The following is a 15318-nucleotide window of genomic DNA, read 5'->3' on the forward strand; positions in this document are numbered from 1 at the left end:
TTGCCTTTACAAAATTCCAGTTGTTCCAGACCAATAATTTTTTCTCGTGTCATCCATTGTTCAAGTTTACTCAACAGATATTTAGAATATAGTTTGCCAATGGTAGATAGGAGACTAATCAGCCTGTAATTATTTGGGATGGCAGGATCTCCTTTTTTATAAATTGGGACCACTATTGAGTTGAGCCAGGCTTTAGGAATTATGCCTGTTCTGTCAATACTTGTAAAAAGGTATGCGAGCGGAGTAGCCCACCAATCTGAATCTAACTTTAGGATTTCAGAAGGAATAGCATCAGGGCCTGCTGCTTTACCTAATTTCAATTGCGAAATTAGTTCTTTAACTTCATCAGAAGGCACAGAGGGCCACTCCGGAAGATCTACCTGAGATAGTTCGAAAGGTCCAGAAGTGTATAAAGTACTTTGAGAGAACATAGAAAAGAAATATTGGTACCAGACATTGGGTGGGATAGCAGACATAGAAGGGGCATCAACTCTATGGGCACATGATACAACAGACCAGAATTTTTTTAGAGTTCTTTAAGATTATGGCCTGGAATAGCTCCTCCCATTGAAGCTTAGCATAGTCATTCTTTTTGTTTATGATAACCTAAGATAACTGATTTTGAAGATCAAAATACTCTGGTGGTAAGGACAAAGCTCCGGAGTCTCGGTAACATCTATAGGTATTGCGCAGCAGAGTTTTAACAGCTCTACATTCTTTATCAAACCAGGGCTGCAGAGATTTCATGTTTCTTTCCCTTTTTACATTTTTAGGTCTAGCATTTAATGAACTAAGAATGTTAGATACTAGGGAATCATAGGCTGTTATTAGCACTGAAGGATTAGTTGCATTAGTTAAAACACTTCTAAGGTTCAAAAGGGAATGAGAGTTTAAAAGTAACTGAGCTTCTCATTTTGTCTGATTATTCCAGCAGATTTTTGGTAAGAACGTAGAATCCACCAAGTGTAGAGAGGGATTGAGGGAAAGGTCAGGGGAAGACTCTGCATGGAGGGTCAAAATAAGTGGAAGGTGATCACTGATAATGAGATCACCTATGCAGAAATCTTTTATATAAGATTCTAGTGAGGGAGGGACAGTAATGTAATCAATTATGCTGCAACCCTTCTTAGAAATGAATGTAAAATCCCCAGAATGAGAAAACCTTTCCAGGCCATTTAGCCAGACTCTATTGTGTTGGATACAGAATTTGGCAAAGCAAATGCCTGCCAAGTTTGAAGAGCTATCTTTAGCTTGCCTCCTATAGGAAAAAAAGGTGGTAAGGTAGCATCTAAATTGAGGTTAAGGGCCTTAAAAAAGATTTTTTCATCACTGCCAACTCTTACATTAAAATCCCCTGCTATTATTATTGCAGTGGAGGGAAATTTGGTTCCCAGTTCATTCATAATTATATTCAGACGTTCCCAATGATGTAAGAGGGCCGATTTATCTAGGGCAGAAGGGATATATATGTTTACCAAAATCACAGAAAGATTCCCATAAATAAGCTTGATAGCTTGTTCCATAGTGCTTCCAGCCTGTAAGGGGATGCATACAAAATTATAAAGAAGAGACACAAATATAGACCAACCCATTTGAAAACGACCTCTTGAGTTGGTTCTAAAGGCTGGTAGCGAATAGGGCTTATAGCCTTCAAGGTAGATCAGTCAGCGCAGATTCCTCAGCTTTTGTTGCAATCTAAAAAATACCTTTCATCTAAAGGAATCTTCCCTACTCGTGTCTTCAAGAATGAAATCATTCTACCCCTGATTCATCGAAAGAAATATCTAGACCAACAGAATAACTCTCTAACAGTTGCAGATAGAACTTGTGACATCTTGAATGTGAACATCTTATCTGCCACAGCCAATTTGTTACCTCAGTCTTACCCTCTTAATGAACCCATGGAGGTTTTTTCTGCAACCAACATCTTGGAAGATAACATTAGAGATCAGTTCCAATCTCTCCAGACTTATGATCAACAAGACATTTTAAAAAGATTAGACTTGTTGAAAGAAAGTCTCTTACTAAAGCAGAGTGGGCAGCAAAAGAGATCTCCTGAGACTTCTTCTGCTGAGTTGAGAGATTTCCAAGATGTGCCTTTGATCGATCTAGATCAACAACAAGATCCACCTTATTTTTCAATCTCCATTCACCCTCCTTTAATAAACTCGAATCTTGATAATACGATACCTACTCTTCCATCTGAGACTCCATCAACCATTTACCCTCAATCTGAAACCAGGCAGCCCTCAGAAAGGCTGGTCATTGCTGAGATCCATCCATCGCCCACCACGTTTATGGATAATTCCATCAATCCTAAGGATAAACTCATCTGGCCAAGCCTTTGTGAACTTAGCAAAAACATTTCCAGAGGCCTTGAAAACGAAGGTATGATTTTTACTTCTTCCTGTTCGTCAAACCAATTATTCCAAGATGACTGACTGAAATTCTCTTCATTGTCTTCAATTCCAAATACTTCTCTATTATCGGATATTAAGATCATCTCGTGGAACGTGGCTGGTTGGTGGAATAAAATCAAAGACGCAGAATTCATTAGTTACCTTAAGAACTTTGATGTCATCTTACTTCAAGAGACTTGGTCCCAAAGTCCGATAAAAATTATAAACAAAAATATTTCAAACCTAGGGGGTTAATCCTCCCTATATTAAGTAACTAGTGACATTTGTGCATGTACAAAAGCTTGAAACCAAAAACACAAACATGGCTAATATCTTGGGTTGCCCAGAGAAGAAGAAGAAGGAATTCTTTGCAAAAATGTAATTTCATATGTCCCCATCTCGATGAAAACAATATTCAAGATGACTTATGTAATCAAAGAATTACAATAAAGAAGTACTAGAAAAATTCCGGAAACATAATACCTGAAACAACAAGTTACAAGAATAACTAGAAGCAACCTCAAACACTACAACAACCAGCAGTAAAGTAAATACTGATTGAGGGGTGGGGGGGACCCACAGAGACAATAAAGGTAATCAACAAAATGTGAAATCTGCTGGGAGATAAAGCCAGCAATGCAGAATAGAATTCATGAATATCAAGATGTGACTGGTTAACTGGAACACTCACCAATACCAATCCTTGGAACTGAACAATACGCTACCCTACATAAGAGGCTTTTCCTGACTGATAATTTACTGCACCTGTAAACGTTAGGACTGCTCACTAAGAGAATGCTACGGAGGGCTACATAAAGATATTCTATGACAGAAAGGGATGCCTTCAGGATATGGTGTTGCTATGTTGGACATAAGGAAGAACCATTTGGTAAGCCTTTAGACATAGAGAGCTCATCATCAGAAATTACTGGGTAATATGCCAAGGGTCAACCAAGGCTCAAGGACAGTAAGTACACCACAGAGGAGGAGGGTCTCTGTAGCCAGTCCAGAGTTCTCAGAAGCCGAGCAGAGGAAAATGAGGGGCAGGCATTCTGAGACTTACAGCCAAAAGCTGGTTTAGAATTGCCTCTACCCTCCAGCCCTAATTCAGCAGGCAGAGGTCAGTTAGCCAATTTCAGTCCTCTGAAATCACTTGCACCTTTGGAATGCCACAGAAGAAGGCCGAGAACAGAGTTACAGGCTAGGCAGCAAAGTGCACAAGGCTTGATGCCAGCTGCATGTTGATAGTGAACATGAATCTTTAAAGGGCTGTTCCTGAGAAGCTGGTTGTTTGTGTGACATTTGTGGGTGTGGATATAAAGATGCTTTTAGGTTTGAACACAACACATATATTAAGATGCTGAACTGTCGACACTGCCTTACAGGAAAACCTGACCTCAGATTGAATGACTCTGGACTTCTTGTTATCTTTGAAAAGCGCCAAGAGATGCTGTAACCTGATACCAGAAGCTGGCAGACCAGTACATAGTATCAGGCAGTTGCTGGGGGCCAAACAATGCCTTACTTGTAGGTTTCCCAGAGGCTAGCCATTGCTGAGATCAGGATGCTGACCTAAATGCTTTCTTGATCCAATCCAGCAAGGTTCTTCCCACATAAACTGGCTTCTAGAGAGGACAGTGATGGCTCCTAGTCCTATGATACTATTAAAACCATAAGCATTATGAAAGTCACTCATGGCAAGTTGATGGGATATAAATTAGTTTTGTAAAAAGGATTCTGCAAGACTACTACTGGAAACCATGGAAATTCATATGTGAGTTGCATGTGTGAAACAACCAACCCACATCAGTAACCACTGCCAGAACTTTCATAGCATCTAGCATTTAGTTAAAGTAGTTCCAGTGTTTAGCTTCAGGTCATTAAGTGATGAATAAGAGATATTTATGTATGAATGTTTCTTTGGTTTAAAGAAGTCACAGCGAATGAAAAATAGTTGATATGCTATGGCTGGCTTTTCATAATGGCACGTTACACCTGAATTAAATTCTAAACAATCATGGGAAATATATAATTAAGAGCTTCGTAGTATGACTACTTTTACAAAATGATTTCCCATTGGCTGCCTCCCAGATCACCCAGGTAATGCTCTTATTGAAGGGCAACACTCACTTGGAAAAGACCCTTGTCATACAAAAAACCCATCCTGGATGAAGTTGTCACATGAAGGGGTGGAATTCTAGCAGGAGCTCCTTTGCATATTAGGCCACACACCCCTGATGTAGCCAATCCTCCAAGAGCTTACAAAAAAAGAGCCTTGTAAGCTCTTGGAGGATTGGCTACATTAGGGGTATGTGGCCTAATATGTAAAGGAATTCTTGCTAGAATTCCACCCCTGGTCACATGGTACTTTGGAGACATGGTAAACTGCTAATGGAGCATGGTTTTATGATTGCTGAGATAGCATGAACTGGGCCTCTGATTAGTATTCTTAGTATCTTTTCCAGCCTTACCTCCATTCATCTTTGGTTAAGTTTACCAGGATGTTCATTTCCTCTTCTTGCATTATTCGGTAAGCGGCACTCACATGATGGTTTTCAAGAACTGAGCGATCGTTGTACAAAATGGCAACATCTGACCTAGATGAAGAGAGTGCAGTCATTGTGGGTTTATCGCTGAGACCAAATGCATGAGAACAGCATTTTGCCTCCTCAAAAAGTTGAGGTTGGCTACGTGCAACAATGGCCAACCTTACCATGAAGTAACATGTATATTAGGCTGCAAACACCAAACAGGCAACTTTTGCTTGCCTCTGATTTACATTTCTATATACCACTCAAGGCGGGGGGGGGGGGGGAATGAGCTGTCATCCAGAAAAATGGCATTACAATATCACAGGACAATCTGCTTGTGCGTCAGCAGACATGTTTATTATCAAATGTCATTTTAGAACAGAAGGGTGGGAAACATTTGCCTGAGTAAAGTCTCTTGGCATACTGAGTTAGTATCAAACTCTGAATGGGAAGAGATGAGTTTTTCTTCCTTTTTTTTTTTTACAGTACTTAAAACCAAACCATTTAGGACCAAAATAGAAAAGTGGTTTAAATTGGGAATTACTGGACTGAATAGTAAATGCCATTTTTAGTTGACATCTGAAAACGTTGGTTTGGGAAAAGCAGTTGCTGTCACTATAGGAACAGATACAACATTGGATAAATAAATCAACACACATTTTCTGAGCATTTACGGTTAATCTTCTGAGTAGTGAAATCACTGAGTCCTCTTTTTTCCAGCAAATGACAGTAACAGAAACACAACTTTTAAAGAGTACAGTCTCATTTAAAAAGGTAAGCACCATCTGGACGTTTTCCCTGTGCAAGCACCATCTGGACGTTTTCTTGGCAGCCTTTTTTTGGGGGGGGAGGGACAGTGGCTCAGTGGTAGAGCATCTGCTTGGTAAGCAGAAGGTTCCAGGTTCAATCCCCGGCATCTCCAAAAAAGGGTCCAGGCAAAGAGGTGTGAAAAACCTCAGCTTGAGACCCTGGAGAGCCGCTGCCAGTCTGAGAAGACAATACTGACTTTGATGGACCGAGGGTCTGATTCAGTATAAGGCAGCTTCATATGTTCATATGTTCATATGGTTCAATCCCTGGCATTTCCAACTAAAAAGGATTTAGGCAAATAGGTGCGAAATACCTCAGCTTGAGACCCTGGAGAGCCACTGCCAGTCTGAGTAGACAATACTGACTTTGATGGACCGAGGGTCTGATTCAGTATAAGGCAGCTTCATATGTTCATATATATGTTCTTATGTTCACCAGTTGTTTCCAACTCTGGGGTAACGACACATCACGATGTTTTCATGGCAGACTCTTAATGGAGTGATTTGCCATTGCCTTCCCCAGTCATCTACAATTCCCCCCAGCAAGCTGGGTACTCGTTTTACCGACCTCGGAAGGATGGAAGGCTGAGTCAACCTTGAGCTGGCTACCTGAACCCAACTTCTGCCAGAATCAAACTCAGGTCATGAGTAGAGAGTTCAGACTGCAGTACTGCAGCTTTACCACTCTGCGCCTTAGAGACATTGTGCCTCTTCATACCACTAGGTGGGGTTGCTATTTGAGTGCTAGCAACCCCAGGAAGCTTTTGGGGGCAGCGCAAAGTGTCATGTGACATCACTTGTAGTTGTGTAACTGCAAGTGGCATCATCAGGGATACTTTAGCAGGCCCCACAAACCTCTATGGGAAAGCGATAGAATTTTGGAGGATTGCTAGAGCATCCCGGCAACGCAGTATATCACTTCCGATTCCACAACTGGAACTGACGTCATAGTGTTGCTGTTACATTAGTTTTTGGGTCCTATTTCTCCCACTGCTGCACTGAACAACAGTGGGGGCCTGGGGAGCAGGAGGTCTCCAGCTATAACAGAAGATCTGGCCTCCCTATAATAAGGCCTCCATTTCCTACACCTTTTTGTCATAGCCTATGAAAAAAGCCCACAAGCTTACCAACTGTATGCTCACTATGCTCAATCTAGGACCCTCTGTTTTGCAGGATTCTTCCAATGCATCCAAAGCACATTCTTTCAGCCTAGCCTAGTGAAGCAAACTGCTGCTTGTTCTCTCTGGGAGATTCCATTTCCCTGTCTACCATGTCTAAGCAACATCTACTAGAAGGCTTTCTCAATCCCTCTTTGCAAAGAGAGCAGAAACTCCAAGTTTTCAGCTACTGCCAAAGAGGGAGAAAGCCAGGATCCTCAAGTAGAGCCATTTGACCACAGAAAGTGGATATTAGTTGATTCCACTCACTGTCAAATATTGCAGTAATGGCTGCACTATAGCAATCCTTCCCTTTCTGAATTGCCTTGCTCATGCAGGAAAACAGACTTGTGAATGATTACAATCATGCAATGATAGCATGATATCCAACTGCAAGTGGATGTAACCTTGTATATAAGTCTCCAAAGGACACCTGGCTGTATTCAGAACAACATCTTCCTTATAGGATTGCCAGCTCCAGTTTGAGAAAATCCTGGATATTTGAGTGTGGAGCCTGGGAAAGGCGGAGCTTGGAGAGAGGCAGAAGCTTAGCACACTTTCAATGCCACAGAGTCCACTCTCTCAGGTTGCTATTTTCTTGAGGGGAATTGACTGGTGCAGTACAGAGATCAATTTATAATTCTGGAAGAACTGGAGATTGGCAAGCCCTTAGCTACATAAGCATGGTAGGGGAGAGTAATCCGCCCAGAGAGAGTGCCAAATACAAAAAGTGTGTTAATACAAAGTTGGTATTATGACAGTTCTAGCAGAAAATTACTGAGATATATTTTGCTTTGCATCAGGCAATTAAAATTGCATGGTTTATTGAGGGTAAAAGGAGCATATTTTTAAAACTGGTTAATTAGCAACATGTTGGCACACAAAAAATTATTAATAAATCCCCTATGCATGGAGATCAAGCCATTGCCCTTCTATTCCCATGTCTTTGCATCTTACAGTAATGCCTTAAGTGCTGTATTAACTGAAGCTTCTATATCACGTATTGTTGATATTATTGACAGAGGACAGTACCTTTGGAATCTTGTGGAATGGGGATTATCAAGTCCCTCCTAGGAGCTAGTGGGAGATGGGGAAGACTTACAAGAAGAAAGAGAAAGGTTTTAAGCCTCGTTGCTGGTGTTACAGAGGAAATGATGTCATCATGCCAGCGATGTCTGGGTGACACTGGTATTTGGGTAAGAACTCTATGGTAAAACTGGCTTCTTAGGATTTTTTGCTGAAATACCAGAGCACCACATGGATGTCGCTGGCATAATGATGTCACTTCTTGTGCTTAGGTTTTCTCTTTTCTCCTGGTGAGTTCCCCACAACTGGCCAGCTGATTGGTGGCTGGAGTTAAGGCCTGGTGGTGGGGGTCTCCCACCTCCACTGGGAGGTCTGGCAACCCTATGTGAAACAAGACCATTAGGACACTCGCTGTGCAGGTGATAGTCTTCTTTTGCCCTTGATTACAGTGGCACTTAATCCCATCGTTCTGTTTTCTGCAGCAAGCTTACCTGGTCTGAATGTGGAAATTGTTTGTTGTCCCATTGTGCTCGTAATCGTGGACTGCAGCTGCAAAGATCATTGCTAGTATTTCCAGTTCAGTGAGCCAGTGCTAGGCAACAAAAACGAGTCCATCAGATGTAGGGCAAATAGTTCAGTTCTGGCTAAACTTTATGCCAATAAAAGGTAACAACTCATGCCTTATCTGGTCTCTGATGTAGCTCATGGTGTACTTTGGACTGCCCTTCATGCTAACAGAAGACTGACACCAGTCTGGGCTGGCCACAAGTGGACTGCATAGTGGCTGCCAAGTCAGCTGCCTGAGAACCAGTGGGAGTGGGAAGCTGTATTCGAGCAAAGCATGACTGGACATTGGGGAGCACAACATTGCTCTAGCTGTGTCTAGGTGTTGTCTCCTTAATGAATGGGGTGCCTCTCTTCCTCTTAACCTGGCAGCTGCTCTCTGACTCCTTTTTCTCTTCCTGTACCCTTTGCTCTCTCTCCTCCTGGACCTGCAAGGAGCAGCAGGCATCTACAGATCTCTCCCATAGAAGCCATGACTTCTGACTTCCACACACGTGCCACCAGATTAGCTGGTCAATCGTAACAGGGAATGGTACTTTTTAAATTTGTAATTTTTATTAATTTTAACAATTTCAATACAACTGTATTGACATTATTTATTTATTATTTATTAATTTTATTTATATCCCGCCCTCCCCGCCTAGGCAGGCTCAGGGCGGCTAACAAACATTCAATAAAACATGTTATAAATACAGTAATTAAAATACATTAAGTGCATTAAACATATAGACACACTAAAATTATAAAACAGCATAAAATTTTTAAAACAACACTAATCCAGCATCTATAATCTATAATATATCTATTCTATAGTTTAACAGCAGCAGAGGTGTTCCGGACGCTGTTACATATTTAAATAGTGGCAAGAGTCATTGAAGAATCACTTTATTGGATCCTCCGTTCAGTCATCCTCTATCAGCATTCTAAAAAAGCCTGCCTGAAGAGGATGGTCTTGCAGGCCCTGCGGAACTGGTCTGTTGAACATCCATCAAAAGAACCGACCATAACACACCTGAGCATACAAACCAACAATCAAGTTTTATGTTAGAAGCCGAATGAGACGTACTGTTCTACATATAACCAATAGGTAAAAAATAAGTGAGAATTAAAACCTAGTATAAGGTATCACACATAAGGTGAGGGTTGTAAAGCAGGAGATCTGTTTGAGCCATATAATCTAAGAATAGGGACCATTGTTCCACGTGGAACACTAATCAGCGTTCCCTGTAAGCTCAGCTAGTGTGAGCTAGCTCACAGTTTTTTAGCCTCCGGCTCACACATTTTTGTCTTAGTTCCGGAAAAATGGCCCTAGAGCAAACTAATTTATGCAGTAGCTCGCAACTTTAATGCCAGTAGCTCACAAAGCAAGATTTTTGCTCACAAGGCTCCACAGTTTAGAGGGAATATTGACAGTAATTACCAAATTCTGGTTGTAATAATCTGTCTGATAAGCAGGGGTGGAATTCTAGCAGGAGCTCCTTTGCATATTAGGCCACACACTGCCAGATGTAGCCAATCCTCCAAGAGCTTACAAAAAAGAGCCTTGCAAGCTCTTGGGGGATTGGCTACATCAGGGATGTGTGGCCTAACATGCAAAGGAGGTCCTGCTAGTATTCCACGCCTGCTGATAAGCATCCAATATCAAAGCTGCCCCATGTACCTGCAGCTGCCCCAACTGTAATGGATTGCCTCTCTTGAAACAGGCTTATGATATTTATTGCCTTTGCCTCTCTTGAAACAGGCTTATGATATTTATTAATATTTATTATTTATTTAGGGACATACTCTGTGCATATGTTAAGACCATACAACTTCAGCATTTCTTACCATGATACCAGTCAGAAGCATGATGCAATGCACAGTGTGTGTGACGTCCGCCGCATGGATTAAGTTGTGGTAGGGGTTTTTGTACTTGCTGTAGCCAATTTCCAGAGCCTCCCCAAATGAAATAAGACTGGGAACGGGAATCTGAAAAAGACAAACATTGTAAAAATTAAAAAAGAAAATTCGCATTTCAATCAAGCACTTTGTCAGACAACACATGTGGCTAATTGTGCCATTTCAATGTCCAAATGTCACCGGAATGATGCAATAAAGAGAAACAAACAAAAACACCAGCACCTGCAGGGATTACGTACAGGACCATTTCAGGGCATATTCAGACAGTTTTCATCCGGAGTTTATAATACAAAATTAGAATTGTGGTTGCTTCAGAATGGAAGCACTTTCTCAGACAGGGATTTACAAATACATCATGTACTCTCACTGAGTTTTTCTTCATCAGTTTTGTCAGTGTTTCCATTTCTCTTCTTGTTTGGTTCATTGACAAAGTGGTGCCCCCCCACCATTTAATTTAAAAATTTTAATATACATTTTATATAGTTGTGACACATATTTGCAACAAAGCGACATAAGGATTAGGAATAAGAGTTACATTATTTTTAAAAATTAAATATGTTTTTTTTCTGATGGTAAATATTCAAAACAAGTGAATATAAAACTGTGGGGTGGGAATCAGTATTCATTTATTGCATTCTAGTACATTATGGATTTTTCTCCTGTTCAGGTTCTGACACTCTAAGTCAGGGGTGGCCGACGGAAGCTCTTCAGATGTTTTTTGCCTACAACTCCCATCAGCACCAGCAAGCATGGCCAATGGCTGAGGCTGATGGGAGTTGTAGGCAAAAAACATCTGGAGAGCTACCGTTGGCCACCCCTGCTCTAAGTGAATCAGGCTGAAAGAAGAATGTCAAAAGCCCTGGAGGCTTGTCTGGCAAAGTGTGAGAGGAAGCATGTTTTAGCTCCCCTTCCTATGTGCTCTGCTTTCGTTTAAAAAGTAACCTGGGCTGGGTCTAGACTGGCAGCTTGGGGCACATGGGAGGCGTCCCAAATTGGGCCGGCTCATAATGGAGTGGCAGAAGCCCATCTGCATGCTCCCCCACAAAGCGCCTGTATCCCACCCGGGACTTGCTTTGGTGCAGTCAGATGGCAATCCTTGTTCCAGCCTGCTCTCATGGGTTTGCCCAATGCCCAGAGGGGCTATGTTCAACCACTGACACCACCTCACCATTCTAGGAATTGCCCACTGGGAGGGTCAGGACTCCCAACTTTCCTTCCAAGTTCTGAGGTCTTGCCTTTGCATCTTCCACTAGTCAGCCCCTGGTTACCTCAAGGACAGTTTGCTGCTTTGTGCACCACAAGGGGAATATCCATTTGCCGACTGCCCTCTCCTTCCTCCTGGAACTCCTTTTAAAACACCATATCCAAAACACTGGAGGTCTATGTGGCTCAAAGAACCACCACCAGGATCAAAAGTGATAAAGTATTTATTAAAAGAAATGTTCACAAATGTCTTAGGTCACTTTTCATTACAATATCCTATCATATATGCTATTTACAGAGAAAAGCAGCTTATTTTGTTTTTTTATATGCTCATGTAACATTTCCTACCTTGAAACGGCTCAAAAGGTCGTATCTGGTAAACAATTCGTACATCATGAATTTCAGGCTGTGCCCACCACTTGCTTCATTGAGGGCAAACACATCAAATGACCATTTATCAACATCCTGTAGAGAAGGACAAAGCAGAAACCAGATAATTAAAAACTTTTCTATCTTTTTGTGTGTGGGGTTGTTTTTTTTGGGGGGTGGAGGGGTAATGTCAAGTCACAGCTGACTTACTGTGACCCCATAGGATTTTCCAAGACAAGAGATGTTCAGAGGTAGCTTGCCACTGCCCGCCTCTGTGTAAAGCCTGGACTTCCTTGGTGGTCTCCCATCCAAATACTGACTAGGACCAAGCCTACTTAGCTTCCAAGATCTGATAAGACTGAGCTAGCCTGGGTTATCCAGATAATTATGACAAGCTAATGAATTTGGCTATATATGTGTTCAGGGGTGGAATTCTAGCAGGAGCTCCTTTGCATATTAGGCCACATCCCCTAATGTAGCCAATCCTCCAAGAGTTTACAAGGCTCTTTTTTGTAAGCTCTTGGAGGATTGGCTACATCAGGGGTGTGTGGCCTAATATGCAAAGGAGCTCCTGCTAGAATTCCACCCCTGTATGTGTTAAAGGGAAGAAAATAAGAATCTCTTGTTTTCAGGTGAACTAGGCCCTCTGGGTTTCAGCAAAGCTAATTTCCCATACAGCAAGTAATCTGATTATATACTTATTCACACAGACAGACAGACTCATAGGCTTACCCTACCAAAGTGGTTCTGTGGACAGAAGGAATTTCACTTATTGACAGTAATGTTTTCCCTTCCGCTGCAGTCTCAAACGCCCCCCAAATTGGTCCCTTGTCCCCCACTAGAGGCATTCTGAGAGGCTTTTTGAGCTACCACAGATGAGGGAGGTAAGGAAGTTACACTTTCTCAGCAGAAATCCTGTCTGCAGAAAAGCTCCACTAGATCCAAGCCAAATCTTCTATACGATTCTTGAACTGATCTCACCTTAAAAGTTGATATCACTTCTGCTGGGTAGGCCAAACCAACCATGTTAGAAGTTCTTCGATACATTCTAGAAGAGAAGAAACCTACGTGAAGAGGCCTTTGAAAATTAGTGGTGATAGATATGGGACTGTATCATGTGAAGTTTCTTTTGTAGGGATGGGCACAAACCGAGAAAATTGAGGTTCATAAGGAACCATGAACCATACCCATGAACTTTTCAGTTTCCTGAATGGGTTTGTGGTTCGTTAGTTCATGAGCTGTGGGGAAGCTTCCACAAGGGTGTGTGTGGCATTTTTAAAAGCCTTCCTTTCACCCTAGGAGGCAAGTGAAGGGAAGGCATTTAAAGAGAGCTAAATGAACTGCCACAAAAACTGCCACAAAAACAGGGCCGATTCATGAATAATGTGATTGCCTGAATTGCAGTTCGCGAACCAACAAATCGGCCCAGTTCATAAAAAACTTTGGTTTGTAAGTCAGTTCATGCCTATTGCTATACCAATGAGAGTTAATATAGTAAGGGATTCTTGAAAGTACATGGAAAAAAGACCCACAAAAGTTTTTTCCCCCAGAGCAGATGCTTCATGCTCAACCCTGCGACAATTAGAGCACAGTTCTAAGCAGAATTACATCATTTTAAACCAGCTGATTTCAGCATACTTAGAAGACTATGACTGTTAAGGATTGCCCTGATAATTAACCTCACAATCAATTAACCTACTGGATCTTTGCATTGCTATGTTTGAGTTCTTTCTTTGGGAACCACCATGAACGAAGATTTGGCTGATGGGAGCCCAGAGGAGAGTTTTTGGGGGGATGTGAAGACCAGCCTTTTGGGGTCTGAAAAGCAGCCTTTTCCAGAGAACCACTGAATTAGATCTATAAGAAATGGGGTAGGAGCCAGACTAATCTGGCAATTTCCATTGATTTCCCCTTCCTGCTGCAGACTCCTCATATTTTTTCCACAGGATCTTTAACCATCCGTAGCAGCATTTTAGAGAGGGCAGTGGGCTGCAGTGGGAGAGAGGAAAGTCCCATACTGCTGATGGGTAATTTTGTCTGGATCCAACCCCATAATGTGGCAAAGGAAATGCAATTTTACTGTATTTTAAAACAAATATTTATGTTATTTCACTGGCTTTTTATGACTTTTACTGTGCTGTAAACTCTCTTGGGGACTTTTAGTTGAGGGTGTCTATTCATGCAATCACTTGATATGCACCCCCAGCCTATCAATAATACTTTATCATTAAATATATTTGAGAACTCTTTTAAGTTCCAGCTTTGTATATATCATGTTTATCTTCAAATGTTCATTGTGACACTTACAAAAGAGGGCAAGGGGAGAATATAAACAAACAAAGGATCTGAGAACATTTTATGGTCGCCAAGGGGAGTATAAACTAGTAAAAAAATTAAAATGCTAGTTTAACAATGTCATTCTTTTAAATTCTCTTGCATCTTTGCTTCATGACATGTCAAGAGCATGTCAAATATCACATTAAAAGAATGCTGTACTGAATTATGAATAACATGAGACGTAAGAGATTCAATCTTTTTGTTGATATTTAGATACAATAAAGAACAAATATCAATTGTTAGAGCCAGATTTTCTTGAAGTTCATGGATGCTGGTTCAACCATTTACCAACTTTTGAATGCAAAGTTAAAAACCAGAAATCCTTTAACGCTTACTTTGTCAACAAGTTTGATGTAGATTGTGTATTAATTCCCTATATTATTAAAAAGAATGATGAATCACCTTTCTACAAATATCCCAGCTTGCACAGCATGCACGATACTTCGAAACTTGGGTTTTTCTTCTGGCCTCCTTTTTGTCATCCCCATTTTCCTCGTGAAGGTAGAAGCCAACCAATCCCGTACTTCCAGTGGGACTGAATCGGACTGGATATCTGAGAGTTCATCCTCTGTGTCCAAGAGCCTCCTACAAGTAAGCATATTATAGAAGCATACATTTTTAGAGCCCCACCTCTTAAACATATGACTGGGAAAATACCAAGTTAAATCATACAAACAATATATACATTGAACTGTGGGTGAGCTACTATAACAGGGGTGGCCAACGGTAGCTTGCCAGATGTTTTTTTGCCTACAACTCCCATCAGCCCCAGCCATTGACCATGATGGCTGGGGCTGATGGGAGTTGTAGGCAAAAAACATCTGGAGAGCTACCGTTGGCCACCCCTGTACTATAAGCTTTTAAAATTTTAACATTATTAAATTAAGGTTTACAACTGTACAAGTTGAGGGACCCACAAGAACTTGCAGGGGGATCCCATTTCACCCTGTATCCTATCTCTCCCACAGTGCTGAATTAAAACCTGTGGAAGGCCCTAGGCAGTAGAAATCTTGGGGGAGAGGCC

General features: G+C 41.4%; 1 protein-coding gene across 1 annotated transcript in view; it reads right to left on the reverse strand.

The window, feature by feature from the left end:
- The window catches only part of PDE1A (phosphodiesterase 1A), a 239941-nt gene that overhangs the window by 34826 nt on the left and 189797 nt on the right, over positions 1 to 15318 (reverse strand). Inside the window, exons 3-8 of the mRNA XM_060257025.1 lie at positions 14697 to 14879; positions 12939 to 13005; positions 11937 to 12053; positions 10314 to 10454; positions 8414 to 8514; positions 4871 to 4996 (exon numbers count right to left, since the gene is read on the reverse strand). Coding sequence (XP_060113008.1) covers positions 4871 to 4996; positions 8414 to 8514; positions 10314 to 10454; positions 11937 to 12053; positions 12939 to 13005; positions 14697 to 14879 — 735 coding nt within the window. The remainder of the gene's footprint in view (positions 1 to 4870; positions 4997 to 8413; positions 8515 to 10313; positions 10455 to 11936; positions 12054 to 12938; positions 13006 to 14696; positions 14880 to 15318) is intronic.

Source organism: Heteronotia binoei, chromosome 16 (assembly GCF_032191835.1).
Source record: "Heteronotia binoei isolate CCM8104 ecotype False Entrance Well chromosome 16, APGP_CSIRO_Hbin_v1, whole genome shotgun sequence".
Lineage (NCBI taxonomy): Eukaryota > Metazoa > Chordata > Lepidosauria > Squamata > Gekkonidae > Heteronotia > Heteronotia binoei.